The 17,731-nt window shown below is 45.2% G+C and overlaps 1 protein-coding gene across 1 annotated transcript in view; it reads right to left on the minus strand.

Annotated features, from left to right (window-relative positions):
• Window positions 1-17,731, minus strand: part of CGNL1 (cingulin like 1) — a 138,344-nt gene that overhangs the window by 69,700 nt on the left and 50,913 nt on the right. Inside the window, exon 8 of the mRNA XM_081093074.1 lies at window positions 9,771-9,983. Coding sequence (XP_080949200.1) covers window positions 9,771-9,983 — 213 coding nt within the window. The remainder of the gene's footprint in view (window positions 1-9,770; window positions 9,984-17,731) is intronic.

The raw sequence follows: 17,731 nt of genomic DNA on the forward strand, positions 1-17,731 counted from the left end.
CAAACAATCGATTGTTGCCTCTTTCACATCGATGTTTCTCTCTCTCTTCCCTGCCCCCCCACCCTCCCTCCTTTTGACTCTCTAAAAATCAATGGATGAATGGATGGATGGATGGATGGATGGATGGATGGATAAACAGATATGTAAATAAATAAAAATAAAATACAGTTCTCCCCCAAAAGGTCCTCCCTGCTAGTAAGCAACGGAAACAGGCCCCTATCTTCTGAGGGCAAGCCTCTACTTTGTAGCACCACACCAGATTCCAGATTGGAGGGGACTGCACAGCAAAGGCCCAGAGGTGGCGAGCACAGGGGACAGGGAACACATTTCTGTGCAGGGAAACAAGGAGGAAGCCACATGTCTTTTATGACCTAGGCTTGGAAGTCACACTCCAGTTCCTATTGGTCACACAGATCAACCCTATTCAAGGTGGGAAGGAACTACAAGGGAGCAAGAACACCAGGAAGTGGGTTGCAGGGGCCATCTCAGAGGCTGGCTCCCGTAAACGCCTATACATCGATCTTGATTTTGCTTTGACATTGTAGATACTTCTGTTTCCACACTGCTTCTTATCTAATGGATTTAGAGCTTATGACATGTTCCATTTTCTGCTTACAATGATCACAGAATAGTGCCAGATTTTTCCACCAAGCAGAAATCTACTTAATGACCTTGGCAAGTCTCTAGAAAAACAGTCGCCAGGCAGAGTTCAGAGGGCAGAGAGAGTACAGAGGGCCAGAGAGAACGTAACACAGATTGAACAGGATGTCTGATAATACAATTAACGCGGGTTTCCTTCCATATGTTAAGGATTCAACTATTTGCAATTTATAGTGACCGCGATTGACCTCAGCTATTTCAAATAGCCCCTCTCATTCTCATTCCACTGCCCAGTTCTGTGGGCTGACCGTAGCCACACCTGGAAATGCATCAGGTTACCGGCCTTCAGTGCGGGGCCACCGCTCCTGCCTAGCTCGCACTCTTGGACTCTGGGTGGTGTCCACGGATCTCAGAACATTTATTCCATTTGGGGAGATAGGTTATTCTCTCAACTTCTACAAAATTGGTTAAAGGTATTTCCAGCACTCAGCAAAGAGCAAAACCTCATGAACAAAGTGGGACCTTCCGCAGAGGGGCAGGTAACAGCCCTTTAAAGGGGAACTGGATTGCTGAAAAGACCTCAGAGAACTCGCGCCTCCCTCCTAACTGGCAGCATGAACAAACCATCCCAGGGCGTTCCATCCTACTTGTGAGCAGATTACTTTCCACAGAAGAAATCTGCTCGTGCCACAAACACACACACACACACACACACACACACACACACACACCGTTTTAAAGTCTTTTATGACTTCCATTGCTCTTAGAAAAAAGAACAAAATCCCTAAGATGTACAGACAGGCCTGCATGAGCTGTTCCAGCTCATGTGTTCCCTGTCCCCCATGCTTGCCACCTCTGGGCCTTTCCTCTCTACTTCATCTCACACCATTGCCTTTCACAGACCAGCCTTACTGACCTCCATGCAACATCTTGAAGAGACCACAATCCTTCCTGCCACAAGCCCTTTGCACATGCTGTTTCTTCTGCATGGAACATTCTGTGAGGTTTCATTTAAATCTAGTCGTTTCCTAATCATCCTTCAGATCCCCATCATCATTTTCCTCAAGGAAGCTTCCCTCCCTCCTATCACAACTGACACAGTTATACATGTGATTAACTGAATAATGACTGTCTTATCCCATTGATCCATTTATTCCAACAACCCAGCACAGTGCCTGGCATAAATTAAATGCTCAATAGATATTTGCTTAGTTAATGAATGACTATAAATGCCCTAGTCAAGGATGGAGATTCCAAAAATTGCCTCAAGAATCCATTCCTAACAACTAAGACTTGATGCCGACTAGTGAACGTCAAATCCTCTGAGTTATTTAAGCCTGGCCCCCTGGCCATTCCTCATTCCAGGGGGAAACACTGTCCTCCCTCCTCCCAGCAGGCTTAGAGCCTGTGTCAGGGGAGGCACAGAAAACGTGACTTTTAGACCAGGCTGTTCTGTTGCTCTTCCTGGCACTAAGACCAGGATTTTTATTTCCTTCTCCACTCAGTGAACTTTCACCATTTCCTCTTCATACTGCATGTGAATTGGCGGTGACTTCTGCATCATCTGAGCGCCCTGGGTGTCCTGAAAGCCCTCTCTCCACCACCCCTCCCATTGGGCCTGCAGGGAAATGCCCTCCTGCTTAACCGTGCTCATGAGGCTTGAAGGTACTGTCACTCAAAACCGTCAGATGTGCCTGGTGTGGCTCAGTGGTTGAGCATGGACCCATGAACCAGGAGGTCATGGTCCGATTCCTGGTAAGGACACATGCCCGGGTTGTGGGTTCAATCCCCAGTAGGGGGTGTGCAGGAGGCAGCTGATCAATGTCTCTCTCCCATTGATGTTTCTATCTATCCATCTCCCTTCCTCTCTCTCTAAATTCAATAAAAACATTTAAAAAAACCCAAACTGCCCAATGTCCCACCTGCCTATCCCTGCGGGAGGACTCTTCCTAAAGCTATTTGTCATCAGCGCTTCCTCCTGCCCTGTGATGCTCTCCGCAGAACAGCAGCAGCTAAATCTATGCACCTGAAGTCACAGAGCAGACCCAGGAGAGCCCTTTCAAAGTCGTATTCGGGAAAGGAGAGTCCCTCCTCGTAAATATTGCATTTTACGAGGCCCTACCCTCCGGACATCCTGGCTGTAACTGTAATCCAATAGGTTTTCTGAATAAATGAAATCTATTTTAACTCGTCCCTCTTTCTTTGTCTTGCCTCTAGACCAGCGGTTCTCAACCTGTGGGTCATGACCCCTTTGGGGGTCGAACGACCCTTTCACAGGGGTCACCTAAGACCATCGGAAAACACAGATATAATTACATATTGTTTTTGTGATTAATCACTATGCTTTAATTATGTTCAATTTGTAACAATGAAATTGGGGGTCACCACAACATGAGGAACTGTATTAAAGGGTGGCAGCATTAGGAAGGTTGAGAACCACTGCTCTAGACTATTTAAACTTCCTAGCAATTCTAATTAACTCTGAATTTATTAAAAGGAGTTGAGTACAAAGATAGCAAGTTCAAGGTTTGCTAATCCAGAAACTCTCAAGCAGTTCTGGGAGAAGTATCTTCCACATTTCTAATTCTTCGGTATTTTGGCACGTCGGGTGTCGTTACAGAGCTGATGTGCTTTCTCTCCTGGATGCTGTCTTCTGAAGCAGCCAGCCTTTCCTGGGCTCCTACCCTGCACGTGCCTCAACCACAGCGCCTTCAACTTTATCGTCGTGATATTTGCCTGTCTTCTCCCCACAAGATCGTAAAAGAGCCTCAAAGCTAGAGACCACACTCAAACACCTGATGAGAAGTGAATGGGACTCTTCTACAACCCACAGCAAGTGACCTGGGCAGCTCAGGTCAAAGCCCAGGAGAGGGGTGGGAGGATGTGCTGTCTAGTGTTCACCCGGCCCCTGAAGAGGCTGATGAGGGCACATCTAGGGCTTAGGTCTGGGATGGGTCCGACCCGAGGGCCATATAAGGCCCAGGAAGTCATTTAGTCTGGCCCTGCCAAGGCATGAGGGGTGAATTAATTAAATGTTTGGCCAAATAAAACAGGCTAATTTTTAAGTTGATAATTGTGTATGGCCCGCGAATTATGTTATAAATATCCATACAGCCCTTGGCAGAAAAAGCGTTCCCCTCCCCTGGCTTAGATGGAGGGCTCAAAAGGAACATCATCGGACATCGCACCACACCTCTTATTTTGCTACTTGAAATCAATACAGCATGCAGAAGAGTGATACAATCACCAAAAGATACATTAAAAGCTGCAATTATTAAGACAGTCGTTGGGAGGGAGTGAGAGAGAGAAAAATAAAAGGAAGGGGACCTTTTTTAAGTGGGATCTTCCCCATTTTACTTTTGCCAACAGAAAGTACGGCGCCCCTCCTGGCACACCTGAGTCTGGGGAGAAGGGGGTTTTCCTTTCCCGGGCCCTACTCTGCAAACCCGGCTGCTCCGCCCTCTCGCAACAGTTGTCATTCACAGTAAATCGATTATATGAAGCTTAAAAGCTGAGGAAATTAGGATTTTTTTAAGAAACAGTTTTCCTCGCTAACCTGGCTCCCTCGGAGAAGACAGAAATGAGATTTTACACTGAATTAGCCTTGTAGTTAGGGAGTCCATTCTGTTGATCCTGAGATTAGCTCTGGTTTCACTCGACCCTCTGCTGACCTTACGCTTTGGAAGAAGCCATTCACAGGTTGGCAGGAAAGAGGGAAGGAAAAACCTAGAAGGCATGTGGGAAAGGAACACCCAAGCACCTATCCATGTTCATAAGATTGAGTGACATTTCCAAATTGCTGGGTGAAACACAAACAGAGAGCCACGATTTGAATAGCTCTAGAGGGGAAAAAAGTTTCAACGTTATTGAATTTGAATAAAATTCCTACGAAGGTCATAGCACATAAAACATGGGTGTAATGCTAGAAAGAATGTGCACTATGAAAAGCAAAACAAGATAAAAGCACAGAGACTCAGTATGTAAACACATCATGTAAACACAGGCTGCTATTAGATGCCTCTCAAATATATCATTAATGCAGGCAAGCACAGTGCTCTCCCTAACCAGTTTGGCTCGGCGGATAGAGCGCCGTCCTATGGACTGAAGGGTCCCAGGTTCGATTCCAGTCAAGGGCACTTGCCTGGGTTGTGGTCTCGATCCAGTAGGGGACGTGCATTCTCTCTCATCATTGATATTTCTATCTCCCTCTCCCCCTCCTCCTTCCTCTCTGAAACCAATAAAAATAAAAATATTTAAATGACTTCAATGATTTCAAGTATGTCTTGTTTTTTACAGTTGGTTTGTTTAATTGGGATCCAAACATGGGCCATGACTTGGCTCTGGGTCCCTGCCTCTGACTCTGGAACCACTTTAATTGCTGTTGCTTCACAAGGCTCCAGCCCTGACACACACCTCCCTTTCCCAACTGCAGGGCACTGCTCGCACCCAAAATGTCCTCAGTGTCCACACTCACGGGTCCAAATACCACTCACCTTTCGCAGCCCAACCGAGCCCCGCCCCTCCATGAAACCTTCTTGCCTGCCACCACCTCCTTCCTGTGCATAGCACCCCTTCCGCACTCCCCCTCCACTGCACTCGGGGCAGCTGCTCTTTCCTCCTCTGTAACAGCTCCAGTGTTGCCCATCTCCCCTTGTCTCCTGGGAGGCAGATATTCTGATTTATGTTTCTAACCCTCACATGACTTAGCACAATACTATGCACTTGGCAACTGTTCAGCAAGTAAATTGGTAAATGCTGTCTCTCACATCCTACCTCCTCTTCCCCTTCATCCACTCACTGAAGAGATATTTGTTGCTTAACTGCTATATGGCGGGCACTCTGAAAGTGCCTCATGGCCCAGAAGTCCTATGACCCAACACAGAAATACAGTGGCTTTTTTATTTATCATCCTCAAAATGCCTGCTTCTTTTAGACACAAAAGTAGTCCTTCCAAGATCAACATTAACATTATGATCCCAACAGACAAGATTTGTTCATTTTCATGAGAAACCATTTTAACTCATAAATAAGACCCCAAAACAGTCTAACGCCTGGCCTTGGGATGGTGGGGACTCAAAGGCATGTCCCCTTTGGTCTATTCATGCCTCTAACCCACAAACACTTTCTGAGCACCTATGACGTGTCAAGCACATTGTGGATGCCAAGTGGAAAAAATGATGACAGTCCTTAATATGACAGGGAAGAGAAAACCAAGAGCAAAATTCCCAGCAATTCCAGGTCCAGCAATTATATGGCCCAAGAGGGAACCAAGGGAGTTCCTGGAGGAGCCGGAATTTGAACTTATTCTACTCAGAGAAACCTGAAAACACTAAACAGTATGTGCTTCTCTTTTGTACAAGAGTTTGAGACCGGATGGGGTGGGGATGAAAAAGGAAAGCTCACAGCTATGGACAGTCTTCACTGTCCTCACAGAGAGCTGTCACTCACATCCCCACTGACTGTCCATTTCTGCACATGGGCTCCAGCTGCTGCCGTATCTCCTTGGGAAGGGATGGAAGTAGCCACCTGATGGGCACCTCTCCCACCTGTAGGGGTTCCACTCATTCTGCTACACCAGGAAGCCCACAGCCCAGGCACTCAGGACTTCTCTGGTGAGCAATTAGTCTGTTCTTAAAAAGGTGAGGCCATTTGGGTTTACAAGAACCACTTTTACAGAGGACCTGCTTGGAATCCCTGTAAAATGTTCTTAATAGACTTTGACAGTCTTCACCAACTGTTCTAGTAATTGAAAACTTTGAGTGCTCAAGCTCAGGCCAGGATGAAATGTTTGTCATCTGACGACAATAAAATAGCACTTTAGAGTTTTCAGGCCCTGGAGCAGCGGCAAAATTAGAAAAATGGATGACCAAGGAAATAAACTTTGCAATGCAATGTCAGCTTTTAGTCAGTGGTGAGTGGGCGGGTACTTCCCCAGGGATGGAAAAAGGTAAAGCTAGTGCAGATTTAAGAAATAACTCTACCAAGTTAAAAAAGTACATTCAATTCACTCTCCTCCAAGAAGTTAATAGAATCATCTTAAAATTCTATTAGAGAATACTCACATGTCAAATGTAACAAAAAGGCAGCATCTGTCCACTAAATTAACATAACTTTCTCCATTAAATATGCTTCGGGCACAGTTGTTCAGCAACCACCTTCAGACGCAAAAACTAAAGTATAAAAACATCATCACAGTCCTCTTTAAGAAAAACTACAGGGAAACTCAAAAGCAAGGCACAGAAATTCACAGAGCAATAGCAGATTTCCTACAAGACCTCCCACATCATCATCGGACAGAATTCAGCAGGAACCACAACCAGGCCCGACACCCGGTTACAGGGGAGTCTGTCCTCCACTTACTTTCACTTGGCAGACGTTGCACAGATGTGACCATAGGCCAGGCACTGTGCTAAGCTCCAGAGACAAAGAGCACATGCTGTCGACCTGCCAGATGGGTTGTGTTTTTGTGTGTGTGTTTTTTATGTGACTTTTTTTTTTTTTTAATTTGAAGCCCTGCTTAAAAGTCAGGAGATCTCACATCAACATCCAGCTATCCAGCTTCTCTTTAAAAATTGCGAGATCTAGCAACATGGGCCCCACATTCCTTCACTGGCAACTCTGAGCTGTAGGAGAGAAGCAACTGACCCTCCAGCAAAGGACGCACTTTCCAGCCTGCCACAGTCTCCCCGGTGCCCTACTGTCACCCCAACAACAATCCCAGAGCTTCACTCATTTATGTCCCTGTCTGGATCCCGAGGTACTTGAGTTTGCCACTTCTGGTCTAAGAAAAAAAAAAAGTGGATAAAAAATGGCCCCTGTGCCCTGGCTGGTGTTCTCAGTGGCTAGAGTGTTGGCCTTTGTACTGCAGGGTCACAGGTTCGATTCCCAGTCAAGGGCATGAACCTGGGTTGTTGGGGTGAGTGTGGGAGGCAATCAGTTGATGTGTCTCTCTCACATCGATGTTTCACTTTCTCTCTCTCTCTCTCTCTCTCTCTCTCTCTCTCTCTCTCTCTCTCTCTCTCTCCCCCTCCCTCCCTTCTACTCTCTCTGAAAAACAATGGGAAAAATATACTCAAGTGAGGATTTAAAAAATAAATTTAAAAAGGCCCCTGTGCTTAAGAAACTAAGAGTCTCATAGAGGCAGCAGACAAGATGATAAATTACAACATGGTGTGATGCAAACTAATAGTTCATGGTAGAGGAATAGCCAGGGTGCAACAGGAACCCTGAGGAAGGTGTACCTGACTCCACCAAGGGGAGTGGAGGTATCTGGGGCACCTTCAGAGAGGAGAGGACATTTGGGGATGGTTTTGAAGGATGAGAGAGGTTGCTCAAGTTGAAAAGGGGAAGGTGAGAGGACTAAAAGAATATGGAACTTTCCGGAGACGGGGTTAAGAAGAAGGGACTTCTATTGCCTACCATGCTCACAAGTTTGAACTTAAGTCTGGGGAAATGGGAGCCAAGGCAGTTTAAAGCAGAGGCTGACATGACCGGATTTGTTCTTTCAGGGAAGGAACCTGCCAGCAGTGCAGAGTATGACCTGGGGCAAAGAACCTTGCTGGCACGCACCCCACTGGATGCTAAGGGGAACCCCTTTGCGGCCGCTTCCTGCTGCTCTGAAACCCTACATTCTCTGCCAATGGCACATACCTTGGCTAACTCATCTGTTGTTTCTTTCACAGACTGATGTGGGGCGATGCAGTTACCCCTCTTAAACTGGCATAATGCAAGTGCCATGAACAATGCTGACCTTCAAAAAGGTCAAAATTCAAAAGCCTACGTCTCTACAGAGTATCTCAACTTCATACAAAAGAGACATCCTCTTTCACCTGCCATGTTTCCGTCCCCGTTTGTGTCTGGGAGAGACCCCTGTGTGGTACCAGTTTAATTTTCCTCATAGTGAAACCACTACAAACATGCCTAACGCCATCCCCTGCTCCCTGCCCTGTGATGAATACACCTTGATAACTCAAGCTTTGATGCAATGTCTGAAGATGATACAGACAAGACGGGCTCAAAGAAGAGTCATTTTACTCAGTAGCCTATGGGCGTGTCCCCCATGAAGCAGCACATGCAGCAAAATGAGGTGGAAAAAAATAAACACCACCTCAAAGCAATGAAAATCCAATCAGTTTCACTTTTCTCCCTCAAACTAAACCGTATCTCCAAAGAATCTAAGATAGGCAAATCAACAAGAGGCTTTTTGGGTAACTGCCTCAGTTATAATAACCCCAAACAGACTTGGGGTGAATGTGGGAGGCAATCAGTCCCAGACTTTTGTTATAACAAACAAACCCATCTTTCACTTCTTGTCATTAGCGATTACCGTGCCGTAACTGAAAATCAGTGAATCACTATGGAGCTTAGTGAGGGAGGGCCTACCAGCTCTGAGCTGTCACTGTGATCATCACACAATGAACAAACTATATGGGGAGTTCTTTCTTCATCATCTCTGACCTATACATTGCAGAGACTCTAAAAGAAATGATACTCTGTAATCCCCCTCTTTCCCTAAAGAAGGCCTATTATTTCAGAGCATTTTCCCCTTCAAAACTTTGCTTTTTCTCTTCTTCAACAGCCCACATGAGGCCCGCACCAGAAGACTTCAACATAATTTAGGAGAATCTATTTGTAGGAGCCAAGAATTCAATTAGGAGAAAAATTATCTCGCCAGGGTCTGGGCGATTCAGTCAATTAACCCTCTCACAACCGTGCTGAGAAAACAACTGAAATGTCAAACAAAAGGCTTCCCCGTCAGAAGGCACAGGCGAGGGGGGGGAGGGATGCCAGAAACCTGGGTGCTTCCTGCCATGCTGTGCCCTCAGCAAAACCACCCTCTCGCTGTGACCTCCCCGCCCAGCGAGAGGGTGCAGATCTCTGCTCTGCAAGGGGCTCCAGAACCGTACCACGCAAGTCTCACCCGGTACAATAGCACTGAAACAATGACCTTAACAATGTCTAAGTTTATAGACTCGAAGTCGTCAACAGCAGCACTGTTGAACTTTCTGTGCGTAAGCTCTATTTCCATGATGAAAGTTTCACTCTGTAACGAACAGGAAGCAAGACCACTGGCACTGGCGTGGGAGACCTGTGCCCCGTTCTGTTCCCAAGCCACATTTTCTTGCCCATCCCGACACCCGCTATGGCTGACCGGCCAGTGGGGGCCTCACCTGGGCGGCCTCCTCCACGCTCTCCCTCAGGGCCTGCAGCTCGGCGTCGTACTGCTCCTTCAGCTTCTCCATCTCCTGGTCGTGACTGGAAACCTCTTCCTTCAGGGCTCCCTTCAGGGCGGTGAGCTCGCGCTCCCGCTTCCTCAGGAGGTCTTCCTGCTCCTCTTTGGCGATAAGCAGATCCTGGAGGTCCCGTTTGGCCTGTAAGAGTTCCTAAAGGGAGGGAGCGTGAACAGGAGGTGCCGATGAGCCACTATGTCCAGCGCCCCGCTTCTCTCCTCCAGTTCGGCCACTCAGAAGAGCGGCCATCACCCCGCCGTCCCTCCCCACTCCCCTCCTCGCACTGTGCACCCAAGGGACCACCTCCCCCCGCCCTCCCACTCCTCAGAGGCCATCATTCCCCTTGATCTGACGAAAGCTCGGCCTTCTGGAGATTTGAGGGAGAAAGGGAAACTGACGTAATTTTCATTGCTTTGCGGGGACATGTCTGACTTTTCCATCTCACTTCATGTCTGGGCCATGGTCTGTGGCCCTTGCTAATGGCTTGCTGCCCTCACACCCCACTGACGTCACACCCCACTGGAACCCTTAACCCACGATCCCAGTCCTGTCCCAGTCCCCTTCCACCTGAGCAGGGCAAAGGATTCACATTTCTCTAAGCTGCTCAAAGTTCACAGGAGTCACAAAACTGGGGCAACAAGTTCCACTACAAATCACATTACCTAAACCCAAGGGTGTCTGCCAGCAGCTCAGCAGGCATTCCTTTTGCGTTGCCATCTTCACCCCAGACCTGCTCAGCTCTCCCCAAGCTCAGAACCCACCCTCTCCTGCAGACTCCTTCCTTCAACCGCGGGACTTGGGCATGACCAGCTCAGCTTCCGCTCTCCCCAGCTCTTGAACTTCAAGCTTCTCCCCAACAACAAAGCCACTTCGCAGCGAGCTGCCCCTTACCAGCCCGCTCCAAGTCCTTACTCTATCAGCTCTCTTTCCTCCCCTGTCATTTTGTTCCTTTCTGTTTCTGGGCATCTATGTCCTTTCCTTCAGGGCACAAGAATCCTCTGAGCCAAGGGCAAAGAAACAAAAACAAAAATATAAAAGTTTTACCACCAAATTTTTTTTCTGTTTTTAATTTTAGAAAGAGAAGGGAGAGGAAGAGAGGGAGAGAAGGAGAGAGGGGGGAGAGAGAGACATCGATGTGAGAGTGAAACTGATCAGCTGCCTCCTGCACGCACCCTGACAAAGATCAAACCAGCAACCTGGGTATGTGTCCTGACGGGGAACTGAACCATGACCTCTCAGGGTATGGGGCAACACTCCAACCAACTGAGCCTCACCAGCCAGGGCTACTACCAAACTTTCTGAAAGTATAATTTCTGTTCACTGCCTCTACTTCTTGACCACCTTACTACTAGTCACTCCTGAATCTCTTGCTATGGCTTTTGTTCCTACTCTACCCAGACTGCCCCCTCCAAGGTCACAGTGACCTCTTAATCACCCCATCCAATGGCCCCTTCTCAGTCCTCACTTTTCTTGACCTTCTTTGATCCTCCCCACCTGTCTCCTTAAAATTTCTTATGCCTTGCAGTTCAAAGACACTATACTCTCCTGTTTTCTTCCCTCAGGTCATTTTTTCTGTGACAATCTTTCCTGGCTATTCTCTCCCTCTTCTCCAAAGCTAAGATGATCCCCAAGAATGCACCTTTGCATTCTTTTTTTTTTTTTTTTTTGGCAAGTTCATCTATTTTTCTCCAACTATTAAGTCTATGTAAATAACTCCCAAAGCTTTACCTCCAATTCTTAATCTGAATTCAGACCTGCACTTCCAATAACCTGCTAGATTGTCTACTGGTAAATTAAGCCCAAAGATGGGGAAAGAGGAAAAGGAGAGACAAATATAGTCCATACTGAGTATCATCAACAATCCAGACTGAAGTCTTCTATCTTAATCTCAATGCCCTTTCCCGGTTTATCACTCACCCATGCCCCCTTCCAGGCTGGAAGCAATCTCAGGCTCCTTGAAAGACACCTTTCTTTTGCTGTGATTCAGTGAACTTTTCTTGACTTGTTCATTTGTCTCGCCTCTTTGACCATGTTTTAAAACAACTTTGTATCTCCCTAGCTGCTCAATAAATATTTGAATGAATGAAAAAAAAAATAACCTGCTAGATTGTCCTAAGGGCACCTCAGATTCAATAGGTTTGTGTTTTTTTATATTCCTCCCTTTCCACTTCCTTTGCTCATTACTCTTGCGAAGGCACCACCTGCTCAGAAGCTTGGCAGCAACCTGACCAACCTCATCCTTGTTCCCCATCAACAAAAAGTTGGTTCTGTAACATCCTTGATCCTTCCCCTCACCTCCCTGATTTAGACTCTCATTACCTCCTACCCAGGTGGTTTGCAATAGCCAACAAACTGCTCCCCACATCTAGTCTCTAACCTGTGGCCTCCATGACATTAGCCACAAGGCTTCCTCTTTCTGAAGTGCCCTTCTCAGTCCCACCTCCCTCTGCCTTTCAGAAAAATCTCTGAAGACTCATACAATATTGACCTCCTCCAAGAAGTCTTCCTTGAATGCCCTCCCTGAATACCCATCTCACTTTGGCTGTACTTACACAGCACTTAACACTTTTACTTTGCAGTCCACATGTTTATTTTCTTATCTCCTGTTAGACATTCAGCATTTGATTTACTATATCTTAGATGCATGGACCAATGATATCGGGAATGTGTCTGTTCTGGATATAAATAAGTTAACATGTACAGTACAGCAGGAGTCTAGAGATACCAGAATGATTGGTACTGGCGACCTGAGACCTCAGAGAAAAGGTACTTTTAGGAAGTGTCACTGGTGAGGGGGTAAAAACATTCCTATTGACTTAAGTATAACTGCCAATGGAATCTCTGTCCTTTTCTTAGGACATGCACATCCATGGAATCAAGGGAACCTCTGCAGTCTCAGGGTAGAGCTGCATTGCACAGAGCAAGATATAGCCCTTTAGGAATCCAGCTTACAGGCATTGATAAGCTCAGATGAAACATCAAGGGATTCATCCAGGTAGCTAAGGTAACTCTGGCTCTGCCAAAGCACCAAACACAGAGCAGAAGCAAATCTATGACAATATAAGCCGTCCTGGTCCTGATATGTATCAAAGGGCAAGTCCTGCTGCTGCCCCCGCCCACCCCTCCTCAGGGAGCAGCAGAGACGCCGCCATCACAGCTGCTATTGGCTCCCGGCAGGTCTTCCTGGAGCCTCCCGCCAGCCTCTGCACCCGAGCTCCTGTGAATCTAACCCCGGTTTCCTGCTCTTACTCTCACACGTTTCTCAATTGTTTTCGAGATAAGGCAGTTCCTCTTCCCACACTTATCTTTTCCAGGATGTGTCTGTGTTTTTGAGTTGCCTTTTGTGCACTGCCGCCAATGCATGCTAAGAACCTCGGCTTTCTGGTCTATGCTACACCCACAAGCTGCTATCTGCGGCTGGGCTGCTGCTTAAGTGGCTGTGCTGCACGAAACCAATCAGATTACACCTCACCATAGCACTTAGAGCACTTGACGTTTTCCAGGGCAGAGACCAAAGAGCACAGGAGATTTCAAAAACATCACTCCATCACCTCAGTGGCTTGACTGACAATTCTATCAAGCCAAAGAATGGAGAGATCACATGTAAACTTCAAAACATAAATCAACACCCATTAGAAATGAACGTGCCTCTCTACAGACTCCAATCAAAGAAAACAAGGGAAGACACTGGCCGCTCACAATCAGTGCATTCTAACCTAGGTCAGTTGCACACCGTAAAGCAGCCAGGAGATGAAAACCATGTATACGTGTGTGTGTGCGCGCGGGTGCGGGAGACTATAAAAGCTGGCTGTGTGTAGCACGTACTACATAATAAGACTTGTGCTAAACATTTCCAAACTAAAGCAAAGACATATGCTATTCCAAAAAGAAAAGGAAGCAAAATTGAGAGAAAAAGGAAGTACGCTCTGGGACTAGCTGTCCTGACAACAGGTGCACAAAGACACACACACACCAGAATGCCCAATGCAGCCACTGACTTGCCCATTGCACGCTCTATCTCACATGCCACCTATTCATTCCGTGTCAAAATGAGAAAAATACTGATCTAAACCCTCTTCTGCATAAATGCTTCCCAACGGTTCTATAAGATCCCTATCTCTGGCCCATGTTCAATTAAAGGGTGAGTAAATGGTTTTATATCAAGACTGTAGCTGACAGAAAAGTATGCAATTTTTTCCAGAACGTTGGCCTATAAAATGTAACAGGGTTGGTGAGAAACATGAATTTTTTTAGTTGTTTTATTAAAATTCCTATAATGTTCAGTAATATTTCTGAGAACAGCCTATCCCCAGATCAATACAATTTCACAACCAGCATATTTTACTGGTACGTAAAGGACTTGCATGCTGGCAAAGGCTGGGGATAAAACACGTGGCTGCTGGAGGGAGGCCCAGCTGTCAGCACTGCAGGCTCCCATCAAAGATGATGGTCAGTAATTAGAAAATTCCACTGCCCTGGCACTTAGAAAGACGGTGCATGTGTACCCATTTCCCCCGGAATGGAGGAAAACACATTTTTGGACAAAGAAGTGACACAAAATTTGTTCTATGATCATTTTTTTGTAACTTGAGTTAAAAACAAAATTTCAAAACCATCCGTCGTTTAAGAATAAAAAAAAGTCATGCTATTGTTGGTCAATTGTATGGCTTATCCAGAGAAAACAGGATGATTTTCCTCTCTTTCTTTCTTCCTTTAAAAAAACTAATAACTACTGTATTCTTCCTTAATGTCACTTCACTGGTTCCACATCGGGACCCAATGTTATTGAACAAAATGGCAAGTCGTAGTAGAAGAGATTTCATGCAAGTTCTTGTGCATTGGGCATCTCACGAAATACAGGGCCCTCAGCCTCTTTCAAACGTTCAATACCACAATGTGTTTAATGTTCATTGTGTTTGAGTCTGTTCTAAGCCAAATGCCATGGAAAACTTGGCCCCAACTGTAATCTGTGATCAGATTCCCCAGGCCGCTTCTGATTAAGAGATGAAGAAGAAACTGAAAGTGACAAGGAGATGGAGTCTATTTTATGATCATGTTTTAAATGTCACTGACAAGTCCAAGGAAACGTGTTTAAAACAGTGCGGATGATCTTCCAGAGGGAAAGAGCCCCACCTTGACGTTCAGAGCCAGCTGTGCCCTCACTAACCCTGCAGAAGGGCCGCAGTAGAGGCTATAGCTCCCATTACAGGAAAGACGCAACCAGGAAGCCAGCAACGTCAGGAACATTTTTAAGAGAATATGTGCTCTGTTCCCCTTTCCCAGTCTCTCATTACCAGCCTCTGCTGAAAACACGTCACCCACACTGAGGCGCATAGCCTCCCCCTGGTGACCACTGCAAATTCACCGGTAAACTACTTAATTAATTAAATCATATTCTTTGATAAAGAAGCAAGGAAGCAGATAGCTCATTTCAAATATATGCCTTTTTTTAAGTGGTAACATTTTTTAAAATATATTTTGATTGATTTCAGAGAGGAAGGGAGAGGGAGAGAAAGATAGAAACATCAATGATGAGAGAGAATCACTGATTGGCTGCCTCCTGCAGGCCCCACAATGGGGATCGAACCTGCAACCCGGGCATGTGCCCTGACCGGGAACCAAACCTGGTTCATCGATCAACGCTCAACCACTGAGTTATGCCAGCGAGGCTAAAACAGTAACATTTTAAAAATAATTTTGAGCCCTGACTGGTTCAGCTCAGTGGATAGAGCGTCGGCCTGTGGACTGAAGGGTCCCAGGTTCGATTCCGGTCAAGGGCATGTACCTTGGTTGTGGGCACATCCCCAGTAGGGGGCATGCAGGAGGCAGCTGATCCATGTTTCTCTCTCGTCGATGTTTCTAGCTCTCTATCCCTCTCCCTTCCTCTCTGTAAAAAATCAATAAAATATATATTTTTAAAAATAATAATAATTTTGATACTGAAATCACTTTATTCATTTGCTCTGTTGCTTGGCATGAAATGGGGGAAGATGCAAAGACAAAATGGTATTGACTTAGCTGTCTAGAAGAAAGAGATAGAGACAAAAATAGGACAAGGTCAAATGTGCTAAAATAAAGAATTTAAAAGGATAGAGGGTATTTTGGAAAAGGGAAAATAACAATTATATGTTTTAGTTACTGGGAAAATTCAGCAACTTAAGGGACTTCCCTATAGCTAAGATAACATCTTTCTCTTTTCAAATCAGTCAAGTGTCCACACAAGGGATCATGAAATATGGCAACGTCTTACCTTCTATTTAATTTTGTTTGTGAAGCTACCATTTTTATTGAAAGCCAGAAACTGTACAATGACATCATTTCTGGGAAATTATCCTTAGGATATTTTTCCAAAAAGTACAAGGATACATGTAAAAAATGTTCACCATATTTTCTCATAATTAAAAAAAAAGAAATAATTTAAGCATAGGAGAATAATTAAGTATATTGTGGTTTATCTCCTTAAAAATGAAATATAAATAAAGACTATAAGGTATGACAAGGGAAAATGTTTCTGACATTAACTTTTAAAAGCAGATACCAAAACTGTAGGGACACTATAATTGCCCCTACATTATAGGCAGGTAGATGAAACCCAGCAATGGGTAGGGAGGCAAACAGAAAATATAGAAATAAAAATCGTGGTTAAGATGTTAGGAAAATAAGTATTTTTCCACCAACCCACCCACCCCCATTTTAAAATTTCATTTTGTGGTTTTAATAATATTTCAGTGATAAATTCACACGTGCTCAAAGCTGCATTCTAATACCCTTGTCTTTGTAACTCTGCGCCCTGAGAAAAAGACAGCGCCATGATCAGCAGCATAATACCACGAATACGGTGGCTTTTACGAAATCCTTGGATAAAAAGAGAAATACCAGGTGGTAGGAAAGAAGACTAAAGCCTTCTCAGGAGTAAAGGTCTAAACAGAGGGAGAGAGAGAGAGAGAGAGAGAGAGAGAGAGAGAGAGAGAGAGAGAGAGAGAGAGAGAGTTGTGTGGGGAGAAGAGAAATGATTCCGCTCTGTAACCATGTGAAAACGCATTCACGAGAACCCCTGTGCTGTGTGGTCACAGGGCTCAGCTCTGCCAAGTCATGGGGAAGAAGGAGGCTTACTTCTAAAGGGCAGGACCCAAAATCCTTCCGGGGGAATTACTTCAAAACCAAACAAGGAAAGGGTGAGAAAACAATTGACAGAAGAGACTTAACAAGGAACTAAAGCCAGCAGCTTTTAACCCCAAGAACTGGTCAAAGAAAGACTCAGCCCTGGGGGAAAGCAATAGAAAATAAAAATTCAGTACTAACAAGGTACCTTTCTTATTTCATTTCTTTTTAGCTTTGTTCTAAATTGTGTCATTTTTTGAACTGTTCCTACAAAACAAAGATTATTATGGAAATAAATTTCAAAACTATGCCAAAAATGCAGATGATAATGTTATAGCAAATATCAAAACATCTAAATGGGCACTTGTGTATTTTTGTGACTCTCAATTAGACTCACTCCCCCCAAAACTGTAGATGTTCAAAACCTATTCTTGCTCTCTAATCGCTTTTATATGTGTGTATCTAACACCTCAACAAGATGGCAATCTAATTCAGGGAAAAAATAATAACTGTCTTTGTAAAACCCCATAATAATTAACAAATGCTAAGCAGAGGAAAGAGTCGATCTATCCACTTGCTCACTGATTGAAAAGAGCTAAATATTTAATAGGGGGTATACTAATATGGGCAGAGGCCAGATGGGCAGCCTGTGTCACAGCAAACAGATTCATTCATCCATTCACTTACTAACTCATAACTGATCCATCCAACCAACCCCCAAATATTTACTGAGTGCTATATGTCCCAGGCACTGGGATAAAATGCTGAGCCAGCCATCACCAACCCTGCCCTCCTGGGGC

The sequence above is a fragment of the Myotis nattereri genome (assembly GCF_964212035.1).
Source record: "Myotis nattereri genome assembly, chromosome: 1".
NCBI lineage: Eukaryota > Metazoa > Chordata > Mammalia > Chiroptera > Vespertilionidae > Myotis > Myotis nattereri.